At 41.1% G+C, this 21782-nt stretch overlaps 1 protein-coding gene across 1 annotated transcript in view; it reads right to left on the bottom strand.

The window, feature by feature from the left end:
* ACOXL (acyl-CoA oxidase like) overlaps positions 1-21782 on the bottom strand; it is a 372543-nt gene that overhangs the window by 20184 nt on the left and 330577 nt on the right. Inside the window, 1 exon segment of the mRNA XM_089922788.1 lies at positions 20156-20257. Coding sequence (XP_089778914.1) covers positions 20156-20257 — 102 coding nt within the window.

Genomic DNA, 21782 nt, shown 5'->3' with positions numbered 1-21782 from the left:
AGGTGCGTGGGCTTCTCATTGTGGTGGCTTCTCTTGTTGCCCAGCATGGGCTCTAGGTGTGTGTACTTCAGTAGTTGCAGCACACAGGCTCAGTAGTTCTGGAGCATGGGCTTAGTTGCTTGGTGGCCTGTGGGATCTTCCTGGACCAGGGCTCGAACCCATGTCCCCTGCATTGGCAGGCGGATTCTTAACCACTGCGCCACCAGGGAAGTCCCGAAAATTTTTAATTTCATTTATTGTGTTGTTCATCGGTTTGTTTGCTCTCTAGTTCTTCGAGGTCCTTGTTAAATGTTTCTTGTATTTTCTCCATTCTGTTTCCAAGATTTTGGATCATCTTTATTATCACTACTCTGAATTCTCTTTCAGGTAGACTGCCTATGTCCTCATTTGTTTGGCCTGGTGGGTTTTTACCTTGCTCTTTCATCTCCTGCATATTTCTCTGTCTTCTCATTTTGCTTAACTTACTGTGTTTGGGGTCTCCTTTTCACAGGCTGCAAGTTCGTAGTTCCTGTTGTTTTTGGTGTCTGCCCCCAGTGGGTGAGGTTGGTTCAGTGGCTTGTGTAGGCTTCCTGGTGGAGGGGACTGGTGCCTGTGTTCTGGTGGGTGGGGCTGGATCTTGTGTTTCTGGTGGGCAGGGCTGCGTCCGGTGGTGTGTTTTGGGGAGCCTGTGAAGTTACTATGATTTGAGGCAGCCTTTCTGCTAATGGGTTGGTTTGTGTTCCTGTCTTGCTAGTTGTTTGGCATGGGGCATCCAGCATTGGAGCTTGCTGGCTGTTGGGTGGAACTGGGTCTTAGCGTTGAGATGGAGATCTTGCCAATTGATGTTACATGGGGCCTGGAGGTCTCTGGTGGTCCAATGTCCTGAAGTCAGCTCTCCTAACTCAGAGGCTCAGGACTGACACCCAGCCGGAGCACCAAGACCCTGTCAGCCACACAGCTGCTAGTGTTGGAGGGTCTCCTGCAGAGGCAGGGAGCAGCGCTGGCTCATCATGGGGACAAGGACACTGGCAGCAGACGTTCTGGAAAGTACTTCTTGCTGTGAGCCCTCCTGGAGTCCCAACATTTTTTTTTTTTAGTGAAGTAAGGATAACAAAGCAAAAGCACTACTTACCATTATTTTTTATTTAAATGATAACTTTCAGCACCTAAAAAGTAGGATGATCATAATAATTTAATTTTTAAATGAAAAATTATTTTTCATTATGGAAAACTCAACATATTTTGTTTCCCACATTTTGCCATAGAAAAGTCCCAATATTCCCTGCTTGGGCCTATGGGAATGAGGAATCAGTAAATCAGGTTCTCAGGCCAGCAAGGACTGTAAAGGATCCTCCAAATAAAGTCAAGTATTGCCATTGGATGAAATAGTTGCAGGCAGACTTTTAGATGGAACAACAACTGGAAGGTCCAGGGAGACTACTGATCTGGGATCAGATGAACTCACAAAACTCTCCAGAAAGCATCCTACCAAGATATCATTTCCTCTTCTCAGAAATCATAGTCAGGGACTTCCCTGGTGGTTCAGTGGTTAAAAATCTGCTTGCCAATGCAGGGGACTTTGGTTTGAGCCCTGGTCCAGGAAGATCCAAAAAGCCACGGAGCAACTATGCCCGTGTGCCATAACTACTGAGCATGCACTCTACAGCCAGCAAGCCACAACTACTGAGCCCATGTGCCACAACTACTGAAGCCCCCGCACCTACAGCCTGTGCTCCACATCAAGATAAGCCACCACAGTAAGAAGCCTGTGCACCACAACAAAGAGTAGCCCTCACTCACCACAACTTGAGAAAGCCCGCTCGCAGGAATGAAGACCCAACACAGCCGAAAACAAATAAATAAATACATTTATAAAAATAAATCATAGTCAAAGCTCACATCTGGAGGATGGATGTACTTTTCCCTACTCTCCCACTAAGCACAACTAAAAACCCTGAACATTAAATATAAAACAAAGATAGGGAGACTCTGAAAGGTGAAGAGAAGACCAACTGTCTAGGGACTTTGGGACCTCAGGAACAACACAGTGGTGAATTCCCTGGGTTTTCTTTTGACCTCATACATCCCACATTCAGAGCTAAAGAAACTAGCAACCCAGGAACATCAACAGATGCAGACAAAAATCTCAAAAAAAGCCTGCTCTTTCTCCCAAAGGGCCAGGAAAGACAGAAAACTTTTAGACAATAACAGATCTACTCCAGCCAAACACCATAGAAAAACTGTGTCCCCCACTACCCATGTCTCTCAAGGCTGAGTGGGCTTCTTTGTCTTCCACCCTCATAGACTGTAATGAGGTTCATCCCCCATGGTGACAGTGGAGACCACATGGGGAGCCTGGACTTCCACCTCCACCTGGAAGTAGCAATGTACCCCTTCTTCTCCTCGACAGGATGCTGTCAGAGGAGGCCTAGTGAGAGTCGACTTAACCATCCCATGGTGTTAGCAAAGACACTTGTCAGTGTCATTGCAAGCCATGTGGGGAGAGCAATGAGGCTCTCCTACCCCTCCCCACCAAGCTGATAACTGAAACTTCTGCCCCCACCCAGCAGTAACAAGGACAGACACCCCGCCCCCGCCAACCTTGGATATCAGCAGAGGCTGAATGGAGAATATGGGCTTCTATCCCTATAAGGCAGTAATGAGGTGGTGTGCCTTTTCTGCCACTGGAGCACTGTCAGAGGAATCTAGCTAAAACAGAAGATGTAACCAAGATCCAAAGTCTCATTACATAACACCCCAAATGTCCAAACCTCAATCAGAAGTCAAACTGAATGAAAAAGACAAGCAATAGATGCCAACACTGAAATTACAGAAATGTTAGAATTACTGGACAAAGATTTTTAAAGCAGCCACCATAAAAATGCCTCAATAAGTAATTATGACCGTGTTTTAAACAAATGAAAAAAATAGAAACTCTCAGCAAAGAAGTAGAAAAAGAAGAACAAACAAAGCCCAAAGGCAGCAGAAGGAGGGAAGTAATAAAGATATAAAGATTGGAGAGAAAATAAATAAAATAGAGACAAAAAACAACAGAAAAGATCAATGAAACCAAGAACTGGTTCTTTGAAAAGATAAACAATATTGATAAACCTTTAGCCAAGCTCATCAAGAAGAAAAGAGAGAGAACCCAAATAAACAAAATAAGACATGAAAGAAAATAAAAACTGATACCACAGACATACAAAAAATCATGAGAATGCTACAAACAGTTATATGCCAACGAATTGGACAACCTAGAAGAAATGGACAAATTTCTAGAAACATACAAGCTTCCAAGACTGAATCAGGAAGAAATAGACAATTTGAACAGACCAATCACTAGTATGGAAGTTGAATTTGTAATTTTAACAAAAGGGGGGGTGGCTTTCCTGGTGGCGCAGTGGTTAAATAATCCACCGGCCAATGCAGGGGACTCAGGTTCAATCCCTGGTCTGGGAAGATCGCACATGCCATGGAGCAGCTAAGCCCGTGGGCCACAACTACTGAGGCCTGCGCTCTGGAGATCACGAGCCACAACTACTGAGCCCACGTGCCACAACTACTGAAGCCTGTGTGCCTAGAGCCCATGCTCTGCAACAAGACAGGCCACCGCAATGAGAGGCCCATGCACTGTAACGAGGAGTAGCCCCTGCTCACCGCAACTAGAGAAAGCCCGCATGCAGCAACGAAGACCCAAGGCAGCCTAAAATAAATAAATAAATAATAAATAAATTTATTTAAAAAAAAAAAAAAAACTCCCAGCAAACAAAAGTCCAGGACCACATGGCTTCACAGGGGAATTCTAACAAACATATAAAGAAGAGCTAATACCTATCAAACCATTACAAAAAATTGAAAAGGATGGAACACACCCAAATTCATTCTATGAGGCCACCATTACACTGATATCAAAACCAGATAGACACTACAAAAAAAATTACAGGTCAATATCTATCATAAATATAGATGCAAAAACCCTCAACAAAGTATTAGTGAATCAAATTCAACAATATGTAAAAAGGATACTACACTATGATCAAGTGGGATTTATTCCAGGGATACAAGGATGGTGCAATACCCGCATATCAATTAATGTGAAACACCACATTAACAAAAGGAAGGAAAAAAAACTTCAATAGATGCAGAAAAAGCATTTGACAAAATTCAACATCCATTCATGATAAAAACTCTCATCCAAGTTGGTATAGAGGGAATACATCTCAACATAATAAAGGCCATTTTTGACAGACGCACAGCTAACATCACACTCAACAGTGAAAAGCTTTCAGCTTTTCCTGTAAAATCAGGAACAAGACAAGAATGTCCACTCCTTCCACTTCTATTTAACATAGTATTAGAAATACTAGTCACAGCAATCAGACAAAAAGAGAAATAAAGGTATCCAAACTGGAAGGGAAGAAGTAAAACTCTATTTGAGGATGACATGATACTATACATAGAAAACCTTAAAGTCTCCACTAAAAAACTATTAGAACTAATAAACGAATTCAGCAAAGTTGCAGGATACAAGATGAATATACAGAAATCTGTTGATTTTCTATACACTGATAAGGAACTAACAGAAGAGAAATTAAAGAAACAATCCCATTTACAATCACATCAAAAAGAATAAAATACCTGAGAATAAACTTAACCAAGAAGGTAAAATATGTATACTATGAAAACTATAGAACACTGATGACGGAATTTGAAAATGATAAAAAGAAATGGAAAGATATCTGAGTTCTTGGATTAGAAGAATTAATATTGTAAAATTTCCATACTACCCAAAGCAATTACGGATTTAATTCAATCCTTATCAAAATAATCATGACATTTTTCACTAAACTAGAATAAATAATCCTAAAATTTATATGAGACCACAAAAGACCCCAAATTGCCAAAGCAATCTTGAGGAAAAAAGAAAAACAACACAGAGCTGAAGGTATCATGCTCCCTGACTTCAGACTGTACTATGAAGCTACAGTAATCAAAAAAGCATGGTACTGGCCCAAAGCAGACAGATCAATGAACAGAATAGAGAGCCCATAAATAAACCCATACATTTATGGGTTTATTTATACATCAATTAACCTATGACAAAGAAGGTAAGAATATACAATGGAGAAAAGACAGTCTCTTCAATAAGCGGTGCCTTTTATGGCTGGGTAATATTCCATTGTATATATGTGCCACATCTTCTTTATCCATTTATCCGATGATGGACACTTAGGTTGCTTCCATTTCCTGCCTATTGTAAATAGAGCTGCAATGAACACTTTGGTACATGACTCTTTTTGAATTATGGTTTTCTCAGGGTGTATGCCCAGTAGTGGGATTGCTGGGTCGTATGGTAGTTCTATTTGTAGTTTTTAAAGAAACCTCCTTACTGCGGTCCATAGTGGCTGTATCAATTTACATTCCCATCAGCAGTGCAAGAGTGTTCCCTTTTCTCCACACCCTCTCCAGCATTTATTGTTTCTAGATTTTTTGATGAAGGCCATTTTGACCGGTGTGAGATGATATCTCATTGTAGTTTTGATTTGCATTTCTCTAACGATTAGTGATGTTGAGCATTCTTTCACGTGTTTGTTGGCAATCTGTATACCTTCTTTGGAGAAATGTCTATTTAGGTCTTCTGCTCATTTTTGGATTGGGTTGCTTGTTCTTTTGTTATTGAGCTGCATGTAAATCTTGGAGATGAATCCTTTGTCAGTTGCTTCATTTGCAAATATTTTCTCCCATTCTGAGGGTTGTCTTTTGGTCTTGTTTATGGTTTCCTTCACTGTGCAAAAGCTTTTACGTTTCATTAGGTCCCATTTGTTTATTTTTGTTTTTATTTCCATTTCTCTAGGAGGTGGGTCAAAAAGGATCTTGCTGTGATTTATGTCATAGAGTGTTCTGCCTATGTTTACCTCTAAGAGTTTGATAGTGTCTGGCCTTACATTTAGGTCTTTAATCCATTTTGAGTTTATTTTTGTGTATGGTGCTAGAGAGTGTTCTAATTTCATACTTTTACATGTACCTGTCCAGTTTTCCCAGCACCACGTATTGAAGAGTCTGTCTTTTCTCTACTGTACATTCTTGCCTCCTTTATCAAAGATAAGGTGACCATATGTGCGTGGGTTTATCTCTGGGCTTTCTATCCTGTTCCATTGATCTATATTTCTGTTTTTGTGCCACTACCATACAGTCATTTTTTTTTTGTGGTACGCAGGCCTCTCACTGTTGTGGCCTCTCCCATTGTGGAGCACAGGCTCAGTGGCCATGGCTCATGGGCCGAGCCACTCCGCGGCATGTGGGATCCTCCCAGACTGGGGCACGAACCCATGTCCCCTGCATCGGCAGGCAGACTCTCAACCACTGTGCCACCAGGGAAGCCCCATACTGTCTTGATTACTGTAGCTTTGTAGTATAGTCTGAAGTCAGGGAGCCTGAAATTAAGATATTTGTAGTGAGGTGGATGGACCTAGAGTCTGTCATACAGAGTGAAGTAAGTCAGAAAGAGAAAAACAAATACTGTATGCTAACACATATATATGGAATCTAAGAAAAAAAATGTATGAAGAACCTGGAGGTAAGACAGGAATGAAGATGCAGACCTACTGGAGAGTGGACTTGGGGATGTGGGGAGGGGGAAGGGTGGGTTGTGACGGAGTGGGAGGGTGGCATGGACATGTATACACTACCAAACATGGAATAGATAGCTAGTGGGGGGCAGCCGCATAGCACAGGGAGATCAGCTCAGTGGTTTGTGACCGCCTGGAGGGATGGGATGGGGAGGGTGGGAGGGAGGGAGACAGGAGAGGGAAGAGATATGGGAACATATGTGTGTGTGTGGCTGATTCACTTTGTTGTGGAGCAGAAACTGACACACCGTTGTAGAGCAATTATACTCCAATAAAGATGTTAAAAAAAAAAGATACATTCAAATACAAATTATTTATACACCTAGCAATGCCCTAGACAGAGACAAAGCTATTTCAATTTTTTTTAATGTGTTGTTAATATTTTTCTCAGCAACTTCCAGAATTACCTCATAATCTTGAGTGAATGTAAATTTAATTAAAAAAATGAAAGTTGACAATCAAAAAAAATAAAAAAGCAGTGCTGAGAAAACTGGACAGCTACATGTAAAAGAATGAGATTAGAGCATATCCTCATACCATATACAAAAATAAACTCAAATGAATTAAAGACCTAAATGTAAGACCTGAAACCACAAAACTTCTAGAAGAGAATAAAGGCAGAATAATCTTTGACATAAATCGTAGCAATATTTTTTTGGATCTGTCTCCTAAGGCAAAAGAAATAATAGCAAAAATAAGCAAATGGGACCTAATTAAACTTAAGAGTTTTGCACAGTGAAGGAAACCATCAACAAAATGAAAAGGCAACCTACTGAATGGGAGAAAATATTTGCAAATAATATGATGGACAAGGGGTTAATATTCAACATATATAAACAGCTCACACAGCTCAATATCAAGAAAAACAAAGAAACTAATTTAAAAATGGACAGAAGACCTGAATAGACATTTTTCCAAAGAAGATATACAGGTGGTCAACAGGCACATGAAAACATGCGCAACATCACTAGTCATCAGAGAAATGCAAATCAAAACCATAACGAGGCAGCACCTCACACCTGTTAAAATGGCTATCATCAAAAAGTCTACGAATAACAAACGTAGACGAGGATGTGAAGAAAAGGGAAACCTAGTATGCTGTTGGTGGAATTGTGAATTGGTGCAGTCACTATGGAAAACAGTACAGAGGTTCCTCAAAAAACTAAAAATAGAACTACCATATGATCCAGCAATCCCACTGCTGGGTATATATCTGAAGAAAATGAAAACACTAATTTGAAAAGATTCATGCACCTCAATGTTCATAGCAGCATTATTTACAATAGCCAAGATATGGAAGTAACCTAAATGTCCATCAACAGGTGAATGGATAAAGAAGAAGTGGTATATATACATAATGGAATACTACTCAGCCATAAAAAGAATGAAAATCTGTCATTTGCAACAACCTGGATAGATCTAGAGAGTATTATGCTCAGTGAAATAAATGCAAGACAGAGAAAGACAAATACTCTATATTATCACTTATGTGTGGAATCTAAAAAATAGAATGAATGTATATAACAAAACAAAAACAGACTCACAGATATGGAGAAGAACTAGTGTTTACCAATGGGGAGTGGGAAGGAGGTAGGGGAGAGTTAGTGGTATGTGATTAAGAGACACAAACTACTATGTATAAAAAATAAGCATCAGGATATAGTGTACAGCACAGGGAAATATAGCCATTCTTTTATAATAACTTTAAATGGAGTATCATCTATAAAGATATTGAATCACTGTGTCATACACCTGAAACTAATATAAAATTGCAAATCAACTATACTTCAGTTTAAAAATGGAAAGGAAATGCAATGACCAAAATAAAAATTAGTGAACTGGAAGATAGAACGATAGAAGTTACTAAATCTGAACAATGGAGAGAAAATAGACTGAAAAAAAAAAAAGAACAGAGGCTAAGGGTCCTGTGTGGTTATAACAAAAGATCTAACTTAAATATCATGAGAGTTCTTGTGCGAAAAGAAGAGAAAAGAAAGAGGGCAGGGCTGAAAAGTACATAATGAAATGACTGGGAACTCCCCATTTTGGCAAAAGACATAAACCAACAAATTCAAAAAGTTGACTGAAACTCAGCCAGGGTATATTCAAAGAAATACACATCAAGGCACATCATCGTCAAACTTCTGAAAACTAAAGAAAAAAATCCTTGAAAACAGAGAGAGAAAAATGATGATTTATTCATAAGGGAAAAATGATTTTAATGACAGCAGATTCTCATTAGAAACTATGAAGGCCAGAAATGCTTTCAGGTGCTGAAAAAAAGAACTCTCAACCCAGAATCCTATATCCAATGAAACCATGTCATTATTTTCAGATGACATGTTTGTCTGTACAGAATATTCTAGGAATCTACAAGAACTCCTAGAATTAATATGTAAGTTCAGCAAGGTTGTAGAATATAAAATCAACATATGAAGAATCAATTGTATTTCCATATACTAGCAATGGACATGTGGACACTTGAAATCAAATATGCAATACCATTTACAATCACTCAAAAAAAGGAAATAATTAGGTGTAAGTCTAACAAAACGTGTACAGGTCTTGTATGCTGAAAACTACAATATGCTGATGAAAGAAATCAGAAGAGACCTATATAAATGGAGAGACATACCATATTCATAGATTAGAAGATTCAGTGTAGTATTGATCTCATTCCTCCAAAAAGCAATATACAGGCTTAATAATTCCTATCGAAATCCCAGAAATATTTTTTGTAGATATAGACAAGATTATTCTAATATTTACATGGAAAGGAAAAGAATTAGAATAGCTAAAACAATTTTGAAAGAGAATAAAGTGGGAGGAATCAACCTACCACATTTCAAGTTTATGTAACTAACGTAATCAAGACTGACCATGTGGTATTGGCAGAGAAATAGGTACATAGATCCATGTATCAAAATGGAGAATGCAGAAATAGAATGACACAAATATGCCCAACTGATTTTAGACAAAGGTGTTAAAGCAATTCAATGGAGAAGAGATAACCTTTCAGGCAAAAAAAAAGAAAGAAAGAAAGAAAAGAAAATCTTGGGACTTCCCTGGTGGCACAGTGGTTAAGAATCTGCCTGCCAGTGCAGGAGACACGGGTTCAAGCCCTGGTCCGGGAGGAACCCACATGCTGTGGAGCAACTAAGCCCATGCACCACATCTCCTGAGCCTAAGTTCTAGAGCCTGTGAGCCACAACTACTGAGCCCACGTGCCACAACTACTGAGCCCATGTCCCACAACTACTGAGCCCACATGCCTAGAGCCCTGCTCTGCAACAAGAGAAGCCACCTCAATGAGAAGCCCATGCACCACAACGAAGAGTAGCCCCCGCTAGCTGCAACTAGAGAAAGCCCGCACACAGCAACAAAGACCCACCACAGCCAAAAATAAAAATTAAAAGATTAAAAAATAAATAAAAAGAAAAAAAAAGAGCACCACATGAGGAACTCTTGTGGTGAAGAAAACACTCTGTATCTGTGCTGTGTCAATGTCAAAATCCTGGGTGTGATATTGTATTATAGTTCTGCCAGTGACTCCACTGGGGAAGACGAGGTAAAGGGACATGAAATCTCTCTGTATTATTTCTTACAGCTGTATGAGAATTTATTATTCTCTCAAAATAAAAAGTTCAATTAAAAAATAAACCCCCCATAATTGTAGTCAGATGTCTCTCAGGTTAGGTTTTAACAAAGGGATTTAGTAAACACAATACAGAGTTCTTTTCTCTTTTTTCTTTGTATTCTTTTTAGATGGAGCATAATGCAGAGATACAAAGAGTAAGCATATAACAGCTTGCTGGATTATCACAAAATGAACGCACACACGTAGCCATCACTCAGATTAAGAAATGGGACACCTGTATTCCAAGAGACCTTGACAAAAGTCACACACTTGAGCTGGCTAATTTTTCTTGCATTGTCTCAGCAGTAGCCAACTTGGTGAACTGAATTAATGCCTGGTGCTTCAAGGCCAAAATTTGTGATGTGAATGACCAGCTGTCCAAGGAAGGAGGAGACAGAGGAATTTTGGTTTCCTATAGACATATGGGTGCTCACAAGTGAGTTCTGTCCCTTCTCTGTCCCTTAAAATGGGGCCACCCCTACTAGCTGTCTTTGTATGGTTTACCAAGTACCAAGTTCTTTGAGTCCCCCAGAGGAAGGAAGAAGTGGGACAGGACACAGCAGTATCTATTCTCTAAAATTAAAGGAAAAGGGCAATTTACCATGAGAAAAAGAAAAACTACAAACACATTTTATTTTATTTTATTAAAATTATTGATTTCTAGCTAGATTAGTAATTTCTACCAAGGTGGATGTACTGGGCATCATTTCTGTTTCAAGTTCAGTAATTCATTTAAAATTTATTATTATGGAATCATAATAAAACCCCCCTGGTCCTAACTGTGACGGGGGTCTGCTCTGTTTGACTCAGCTGAATTCCACCTCCTGGAAGGTCTTTTTTTGGTGTGTAACACAACTACTCTTAGGAACAAATATCACCGATAGGAAATTCTCACTGTGCATCCCGTAGTGAGGGGATGAACTCAAAGACTTATGGAGTAGGACCCCAATTACCCAGCACTTCAAGTACCTCCCCAAGGAGCCCAGGATAATACAGTTGCCAGAAGAATTCAGAGGCTGGAGCTCAGCAAAACAAGTTGCTCTATCCTGTGGTTATAACAAGTTATCCTTGAATGAATGAAACGGAATGAGCCTGGCTCTCCCGGATACACAAAGCTGTACTGTGAAGCAAAGCACAAGGGTCGACCAGATGGCTGCCACGCAGAACCAGGATTGCAGGGGTGATGACCTCAGGGTCCATTTTACTAGCCAAAGTGAAGAAACACATCTCACTTGTATTTTCTTAACCTCAGTTGAATGGCCTGCATTTATCGGTTCAACAATGTATTTTATGCCACTAAAGAGCAGGCTTGGGCCAGAGGTAAAGGGGAGGGGGGAGGGAAAAGAGCGTTTTTCCCTTTTCTTAGTGGCACTCTGTTGGGACTGGTATTTTCCTTGTCTCTCTCGTTTGAGGGTTTCTGGCTCTTGGAAAAGAAGGTGGACCAGGATACACTCATATTTTGTTTCCTGCCATCTCCTGGAAGTGAACCAGGGGTCCTACAATAGTGAAAGGAAGTTAAAGCCAGTTCAGGGGTGCTTTCAAAACAAAGAGGATTTTAAAATTTGACTCAATTGCATTCCATGTAACACCACTTCATTGTGATGTCATTTCAGTGACACCCCCCTGGCTTCTAGACCAAGGATCCATCATTAGGAGCTATCCCTCCGCACCCTGATGGAATGGGTGCTTGTGGTTACACACCACACCAGCCTGGAGGACACAGCCAAGCATTCTCAAAACCTTGTCAGTTGCTTGTAGCCAAGTCAGATGGACCTTGCTGGGTGGGAAGGATGGGAGTTGGGGAAACAGAGATCTTTTCTTAAATTCCTTACAAAGAAAGAGTCTGTAGGGAGTAGGTGAGGCCAAGGGACGGAGAAGTCCCACCTCCCTTTCCCAACCCAATGGATGTCTGCAACATCTTTTGCCTAAAACCTCAGTTTGTGTTGCATTTGATTCCAGTATCTGAACATCTGTTAAGCTACCCTGATCCAGGTGTTTGGGGAAAGGGAAATAGAAGGATAAGAAATCTGAGTGGCCATTTAAAAAGAAACATTTAACGCAGCATGGAAGACAGCCAACACAGCATTTGTAGGAAGTGAAGGGCGCGTGCACCATTTGTAAGCCTCGTGGGTATGAGCATGGGGTACGTGTTCTAGAAGTTAAAATTTGAGGAGAAAAAGGGCTAATATCCCAACACCATCCTTCCATCTTGGAACTCTCCCCCAAGTTTTTCTTCCTATTCTGTTTCTTTCAACCCAAGTCTTTATGCCACAGGGCAATGACTGCATTTATATTGTACACTTAATTCAAAATAGTAAATAAGTGTTATCTACCCTCTAAATTCAAAGAAGCCCCGTAGCGTCCTGGCTTTGGGGTCTAGTGTCTGCCACACTTCTGCACATTCTTACTCTAAGCCCATTTCCTAAGAATAAATCAATGTGTTAGTGGCTACATCGACTCAGAACTATCAATACTTGAATGACCCATCAACATCGGGCTTGAATGTTTTTCCTCTTTAATGAATCAACTATTTGAGTGACTAAACTGAGACTAAAACCCAAACCTTAGTGGTTGTTTTAGACTTGAGCAAATATAGCAGAAGAGCCAAGATCACTTGCCATCAACAGGCTCCCCCTGGCCTCCCTGCTGCAGCTGGGTCTCCCGGCAGTTCTCACTCAGGAAGGAAAAGGATTCCTTTCGCTGGGGCAGAGTACGACTATTAGGGGCTGGGCCCACCCCTGTGTCCACTTGCTGGTGAGGGTACAAAACAGGACTTGGGCTGGTGCTGGTGAATGTGAGCTTCACCCTAACACACCAAAATGAAAACGGCCAGTCTAGAGGCATGGGAGAAGGACTCAGTGGGAAAAGTTGCCAGTCATCTGCTGCTCCAACAGAAACAGTGCTCTCAGGAAGGAACTGGCCGGTCACGACTCAATCCGGACATCAAGGCAACATCTGGGTGAAGGAGTAACAGCTGCGGGTATAATGTGATCAAATATTGTGGAGGTGGCGTGATTGCTTGGCCATGGTCATGATCAGTATTTATTTTCTCCCTTCCTGAACGAGTGTCTGGTTTTTAACGCGGTTACTCTTACAGGCAGCCTCCCATGCCCTCTGGGAGGTGGAGAGGAGTGGCTCTCTGCGCTGCTGTGCTGAGTTACACAGCCCTCCCTCACTTCCCTGCAGGTCCTTTAAAACCCGCATTCTCACATGGTTCCATGATTTGGGCTCAGGGCAGGAAACAGAACCTGATTCAACATTTTGCTAAGTATTATTTTCACCATGCTGAATAGGGTCTTTTTTGATCTGCAACCACAGCCGGTCCGTGGTTCTCTTGATCCACATAGACTGAAGAGCTTCCTCCCCTGTGGATTTCCTAGCGTGAGTTGACCACACATCTATCTACATGTACTTGCTTCTCTGTATGTCACCAAGAGTCACTGTTCCAATACCGGTGGGCACTGACAGAGCCGGGCAGCTGTGCCAGGGAATTCAGGGAGCAAACACTCCAATGAGAAAAATGTCCCAGCCCTAAAACTTAGTTGACTTTGGGGCTTCCCTGGTGGTGCAGTGGTTAAGAATCCGCCTGCCAAGGCAGGGGACACGGGTTGGGGCCCTGGTCTGGGAAGATCCCACATGCCGTGGAGCAACTAAGCCCATGAGCCACAACTACTGAGCCCTCGTGCCACAACTACTGAAGCCTGTGCAACTAGAGCCCATGCTCCACAACAAGAGAAGCCACCGCAATGAGAAGCCTGTGCGCCACAACGAAGAGTAGCCCCCGCTCACTGCAACTAGAGAAAGCCTGCACGCAGCAATGAAGACCCAATGCAGCCAAAAATAAAAAATAAATAAAAAAATAAAAATTTTAAAAAAGAACCTTAGTTGACTTTAAGGACTGGTATAAAATAAGGTAGAGGACTCGGGGCCAAATATTCATTTCCATTAAAATACATCATTTTAAAAAGCTGACGTTTTCGCTTGGTTTTGTCTTATTTTAAGCAACGTGAAGTTGGTTTTAGTGGAGATACGCAATTGGTAACTTAGGTTATTTTGAAAGATTTTCCTCCTTAAAATGAGCCTCAGCTGATAGTTCCTCCTTAATGCTGATAATCATCTAAAGCAAAACAAATGTCTAGGTCAATGAAGACTGAAACGGGATAATTCCTGGACACTAAATTTTCCAAGAACAAAGCATACAATTGTTCTATACACACCCCTGCAACAGTTCTTAATGGAAAGGGCACAGAGACCTTTTACTTGGGGGCCTTGTTATGATGCAGCCCCAGAGGCACCACCACGAGACTGCCTTTGAGCCAAGGTCTCACAATGAGGGCACAAAGGTGGAGCTACCCCATCCTACAGTTCAGGTCTGGGATCACTAGAACAGCGGGGAACCTGAGTCCAGAAGTACCTTTCCCTCTCAGTACATCAGCTGCAAGTCAGCCTCAGGTTCCCCATCCCTACAGTAGATTAGCAGTTATTCATACTAAAGGGTGCTTGTGGGGGTTACACAGGATCATGGATGTGGACCAGCTCTGCCAGTACTGAAGCTCCAGACAAAAGAAAGCACTTAGTTATCACAGCCAGGAAGGGCGTGGGAGATGGGCTTGCATTTTAAAAGAAAACAAAACCCAGTCCAAACTCCCATCTCTCATGAGCATCAGTCGGACCAGTGGGTACTTCTGGAGTATGTGGATGGATCTTACCCACTGCGGGACATCAGGCAGGCCTTTCTGAAGCTTCTGAACTCGGCTCTGTGGTGCCCATGTGGACAAGTAGGGCTACAAACAGGTGGTGCTGCATGATGGATCTTACCCACTGCGGGACATCAGGCAGGCCTTTCTGAAGCTTCTGAACTCGGCTCTGTGGTGCCCATGTGGACAAGTAGGGCTACAAACAAACAGGTGGTGCTGCATGATGGATCTTACCCACTGCGGGACATCAGGCAGGCCTTTCTGAAGCTTCTGAACTCGGCTCTGTGGTGCCCATGTGGACAAGTAGGGCTACAAACAGGTGGTGCTGCAGGTTAGTCCGCCTCCGTTTAGGGTCAGAAGTTCTGGATTCTATGATCAGATGGAATCTTGGGCAGCTGTTTAACTTCTCTGTTTCTTAGTTTCATTCATTTACTGCATGGGGATTATATCAGCCTTACTTACCTTGAAGATCTTTATGAGAATGCAATGAGATTTTTTTTAAAGAATAAATATGTGCATTATTAATTATCATTAGACTGGAGCTTCAGCATAACTCCTGGGTACTCTGAAAAGTTTTATTATTTAGAATCAGCCCAGGCTGATTGCTATTCCCTGATGCTGACTTCTTTTTAAAATAAACTTTTTATTTTAGAATATATATATATATATATACACACATATATGTATATATATTTTTTGGCCAAGCCCCACGTGGCTTGCAGGATCTTAGTTCCCCAACCAGGGGTCGAACCTGGGCCCATGGCAGTGAAAGCATCAAGTCCAAACTGCTGGGCCGCCAGGGAATTCCCTTAGAATATATTTAGATTTACAGAAAAGTTCCAACAGAGAGTTCCCATACTCCCTTCACCCAGTTTCCCCTAATGTTGACATCTTACATAACTATGGCCCATTGTCAGAACTAAGAAGCCAATATTAGTACATTAAGGTGCGCATGTGTCTTTTTGAATTATGGTTTTCTCAGGGTATCTGCCCAGTAATGGGATTGCTGGGTCATATGGTAGTTCTATTTTTAGTTTTTTAAGGGACCTCCATACTGTTCTCCATAGTGGCTGTATCAATTTACATTCCCACCAACAGTGCAGGAAGGTTCCCTTTTCTCCACACCCTCTCCAGCATTTATTGTTTGTAGATTTGTTGATGATGGCCATTCTGACCACTGTGAGATGATACCTTATGGTAGTTTTGATTTGCATTTCTCTAATAATTAGTGATGTTGAGCAGCTTTTCATGTGCCTCTTGGCCATCTGTATGTCTTCTTTGGAGAAATGTCTATTTAGGTCGTCCATCCATTTTTTGATTGGGTTGCTTGTTTTTCTGATATTGAGTTGCATGAGCTGTTTGTATATTTTGGAGGTTAATCCGTTGTCTGTTTCTTCATTTGCAAATATTTTCTCCCATTCTGAGGGTTGTCTTTTGGTCTTGCTTATGGTTTCCTTTGCTGTGCAAAAGCTTTTAAGTTTCATTAGGTCCCATTTGTTTATTTTTATTTTTATTTTCATTACTCTAGGAGGTGGGTCATTTGCAGCACTATTTACAATAGCCAGGTCATGGAAGCAACCTAAACGTCCATCGACAGATGAATGGATAAAGAAGATGTGGTACATATATACAGTGGAATATTACTCAGCCATAAAAAGGAATGGAGCTGGGTCATTTGTAGAGATGCGGATGGACTCAGAGACTGTCATACAGAGTGAAGTAGGTCAGAAAGAGAAAAACAAATATCATATATTAACGCATATATGTGGAATCTAGAAAAATGGTACAGATGAACCTGCTTGCGAGGCAGAAATAGAGACACAGATATAGAGCACAAACGTATGTACACCAAGGGGGGAAAGCAGGGGAGGGATGAATTGGGAGATTGGGATTGACATATATACACTAATATGTATAAAATAGATAACTAATGAGAACCTGCTACATAGCATAGGGAACTCTACTTAATGCTCTGTGGTGACCTAAATGGGAAGGAAATCCAAAACAGAGGGGATGTATGTATACATATAGTTGACTGACTTTCAGAAACTAACACAATATTGTAAAGCAACTATACCTCAATAAAAAAAATAAAGAAGATAAAAACAGTAAAATATACTAAGATTTAAAAAATATTAGTACATTAATGTTAACAAATATAGACTTTATTCAGGTATCACCAGTTTTTCTACCAATGTCCTTTTTCTGTTCCAGGACTCCATCCAGGTACCACACTGCATTCAGTCCTCACATCTCCTTGGTTGCCTCTGGTTGATGATGGTTTCTCAGTCCTTCCTTGTCTTTCGTTGATTGACAGTTTGAGGAGTACCAATCAGGTACTGTATGGACCATCCCTCAATTTGGTTTTGTCTGACATGTTTTTTTCATGATTGGACTATGGGTTTTGGGGAAGAGTGAAGTACTCTTCTCATCACATCATTATCAGAGGTCCACGTCATCAACATGACTTATTACTGGTGGTATTAACCTTAATCACGTGGTTAAATGGGATCTACCAGATTTCTCCACTGTAAAGTAACTCTTTTCCCTTCCCATTCTCTATTCTTAAAAATAGAAGGAAGTCACTAAGTCCAACTCACATTCAAGGGAAGGAAAATTGTTTCACTTCCTGAAGGGGGGAGTATCTACATGTATCATTTGGAATTCCTTTTTTTTTTTTTTTTTTTTTGCGGTACGCGGGCCTCTCTCTGTTGCGGCCTCTCCCGTTGTGGAGCACAGGCTCCGGATGAGCAGCCCCAGTGGCCATGGCTCATGGGCCCAGCCGCTCCGCGGCATGTGGGATCCTCCCAGACCGTGGCACGAACCCGTGCCCCCTGCAACAGCAGGGGGACTCTCAACCACTGCACCACCAAGGAAGCCCTGGAATTCTTCTTTAAGGAAGACTTGTCTCTTTGTTTGTGTTCACTTTTATTTATTTATTTATTTTTTTGGCCATCCCGCATGTGGGATCTTATTTCCCCAGCCAGGGATCAAACCTGCGCCCCCCCGCAGTGGAAGCGTGGAGTCCTAACCACTGGACCACCCGGGTATTCCCATGTGTTTATTTTGTACTTTGGGTTAAAATCCAATATGATGTTATCTATTTTGTTGCTCTAAGTATTCCAGCTTTGGCCCCTGGGAGCTCTTTCAGTTAGTTCCTTCCCACATCCCTTGGACATACCCCCATAACTGTGGGTCTTTCTATTTTTATTTCTGTTTTGAGCACTTTCTGACTTTCTGGCTCTAGAAGATGTTCCAGGTTCATCTTATATATTCATAGCCCCAGCCAGGATCAGCCATTTCTCTAAGGACCCTGGTTGCTATTTTGGAAAATGAAATTAGAAACCAACAACTGGGCACTGAGTGTGATTTTTGTTACTGACTGATGCTGATTTCTAACCAAATAATTGAAAATATTTAGAGCCAGAGAGATATGGGTTTTTGCTACCTGTATTACTTTGGGCAAGTTACTGTGTCACGTTGGATCTGTTTCCTCACCCACGTGTAAGAATAATGAACATCACTCAAAGGGTTGTTGTGAGGTCAAGCGAGGTAATATTGAAGGAACTTTCTATTTCTGATATCAGAGAGCTAGGTTTTCTCTTCTACACCTTTAAAGCATCAATGATCTGACAATACCGTAATGCAAAAAATTAAGGGAAAATGGGAACCAAGAGAAATAAACAAGTAAGAAAATTGCGTTTGCCATGAAGGCATTTGCCATTTCCAGCAAATCTGAATTTTCACTTCGACGGCCTCATGGTGATTGCGGTGGAGCGGGCGGTGATGATAGTGGAAACCAGGGCCAGCACTAAGCAAGAAATTTAATAGACAGTAAGCTGGACGCCAAAGAGCTATAAGCCCGGGGGAGGGTAAAGCTATTGCTGCCCTTATTTCAACTCTCTGAGTCTTCCAGAAAACCTCAATTTGGTTTAGGGTGGGTCTCAAGCTAAGAGTCCCTTCAGACGCCTTGCAAGGGGAAGAAGATACCTTCAATTTGCCCTTCATATTAATCTTACAAATCATTTTCCAAGGACGGTGACTAGTACACATCTAGGACATCTTGAGCACTCAGCCCCAGCGGACGCCACGTGGGGCAGAAGAACCATCTAGTGGAGCCCTGTCCAGACTGCAGAGTCATGAGAAATGAGAAATGGTTGTTGTTTTAAGCCACTAAGTTTTGGGGTTTTTGTTACATAGCAATAGATAACTAAAGTATTTTTATACATGCTTTTTGTCATAATTGCTGCCTCCTAAGAAGGAAAAAGATTCTTCAAGGTTCTTCCCAGCCCATTATAGTTTTGCTCCGGCAGGCTTCTCCAGGTTTGTCTATCAGTTAAGACTTCAACCAAACTGGTCTTTTCACTGTTTCTTAACATGTCTGCCCCAAGTACTCCCGTTTCTATGATTTTGCTCACTTCACCAACCCCATCTGAAGGCTCACCTGCATTTCCCCCTCCTCAGTTGAACCACCGCCTCCACTTTGAATCTTCCCCTCTTCCAGGTCTAGCAAAGAACGCCATTAATTCCAAAGTGACCTCTGTCCTCTGAACTTATTCTTGTGGCCAAGTTCATTGGGAAGGTCCACTCCCTCGTGTTGTTGTGTTATTTGAAGGCAGTTTCGTGTCCCCAGCTATAATAAGCTCCCTTGAATGCAGAGACTGAGGATATACCTGTCTGTGTTTCAGCATCTAACAGGGGGCCTGGAAGAGAGAGGGAACCCAGAAAATGTGTTGTATAGATGATTATGCTGTTTAACAGTCTTTTTCTAAAGCAGCATTATGGTGATGATTCACTGGCTCTATCCTCATTTTCAGGTGCTCTGTGGCTGTCACACTGAATTCCCATTGCAACCACTGACAAAAATACCACCAGGCCTTTTTTCTAAATATAAAGAATGAGTTAATAGGCTTTTGTAAGAAGTAAGAAAATGAAAATCACTTCATACCTCTTTTTTTTTTTTGCCAGCACTTTTGATTTCTTCCTCTCCTTTACATGTGAGAAGTTCATACACGGTGAATCACTTCCCTGTCACTTAAACTCTGAAGTGTAATACGATCACAGTAGGCAATGAAACCATGTATGTGAAGTCTCAGAGGCGCAAAAATTTGTGAGTGGAAACCGATAAAAGATTGGCAGGACTGTTTTCTAAGAAAGCAAAGAGCCAACAGCTGAGGCATGAAGGGTTTCTTCTGCACCCCAGGGATTCTTACCTAACGCCTAATCTTCATGCTGGCCAGCGGAGTCAAATATTTATGTTCTAGATACCAGGCTCGCTCCTGGAACACCAGTTTGGTTCCATATAGCAGACAAAACTAAGGGGTGGGGGAAGAGGAGAGAAATGGAAAAATATGTTAGAAAACGCAGAATCTAAGGAGGCGAATGAGAAATAGCGTAATATTACATTTCATAAGATCATAAAAGTTAATACATACTTACTATAAATGGTCATATTTTGTTTTTTTTAATTTTTATTTTATATTGGAGTATAGTTGATTAACAATGATGTGTTAGTTACAGGTGTACAGCAGTGATTCAGTTATACCCATACAAGTTTCTGTTCTTTTTCAAATTCTTTTCCCATTTAGGTTATTACAAAATATTGAGCCAAGGTTTCTGTGCTATACAGTAGGTCTTTGTTGGTTATCTATTTTAAATATAGTAGGGTGTACATGTCAATCTCAAACTCTCAATCTATCCCTCCCCCTGCTTTCCCCCTGGTAACCATAAGTTTGTTCTCTAAGTCTGAAAATGGTCACATTTTGGACATGCAGTATATGTTTTATATTTTGAAACCACTCTATGGAGAAATTTAAAGCATATATAAAATTAGAAAAAATAGTGTAACCAACTTCCATGTCTCCATCCCCCCAGTTCAACAGATATTAACTCACAGCCAGTCTTGCTTCATCTACAATCTCATCTAATTCTTCCCCACCCCAGGTTACTTAGAATCAAAGTCCACTCATAATATATTTTAAAAAATAAATGTAATATTTCTGTTTGCTTTCTTTCTTGATTCATGAAAGAATATTCTTTTTTTTTTTTTTGCGGTACGTGGGCCTCTCACTGTTGTGGCCTCTCGCATTGCGGAGCACAGGCTCCGGACGCGCAGGCTCAGTGGCCATGGCTCACAGGCCCAGCCGCTCTGCGGCATGTGGGATCTTCCCGGACCGGGGCACGAACCCGTGTACCCCGCATCGGCAGGCGGACTCTCAACCACTGCGCCACCAGGGAAGCCCATGAAAGAATATTCTAAATGCCCATTCTGAATAATATCATCTTGATATTTTCCATTGAGCATGGTTTGATTAGACTTTCATAAAAATAGCATTCCTCATTTGCATTTTGTTTCAATACGTTTTTCCTATCACGTTTCTGAAACCGACACGCAGACCTCCATCATGACATCAGTGGCATCCAGCAATAATAGATGAGTTTTCCTGTATTAACAAGTAACTTTTTTTTTGTATAATGCAAAAAAAATACACTCAAATTGCCTATAGCAACTATAAAAGGTAACGATGCAATGCATTTAATTACTGTTTAGTAGTGCTTTTTATTTGAGCATTTCAAGGTATTAGTAAAAGTGTCATATTTCTATGAAGGACTTAAATAAAAATGAGGTAAATGTAGAATTGTTAAATGAGAATTTCAGAAGTCTTTACAATGAACAAGTAACTTTTAAGTTAACTATTTTTTAGCATTTCATATTTAATAATTCCAAAATTATACAAACATAGAGATAATAGTATAAGGTACCTCCAAGTCTATGTCATCCAGCTTTAATAGCTGTCAACTCATAGCCAATCTTGTTTTATCTCTACTCCCACCTGTTCC

The sequence above is a fragment of the Delphinapterus leucas genome, chromosome 13 (genome assembly GCF_059928025.1).
Source record: "Delphinapterus leucas isolate spDelLeu-1000000601 "Yukka" chromosome 13, BTC_Dleu_Yukka2, whole genome shotgun sequence".
NCBI classification, from domain to species: domain Eukaryota; kingdom Metazoa; phylum Chordata; class Mammalia; order Artiodactyla; family Monodontidae; genus Delphinapterus; species Delphinapterus leucas.
This window is presented reverse-complemented; position numbering and strand designations above follow the sequence as displayed.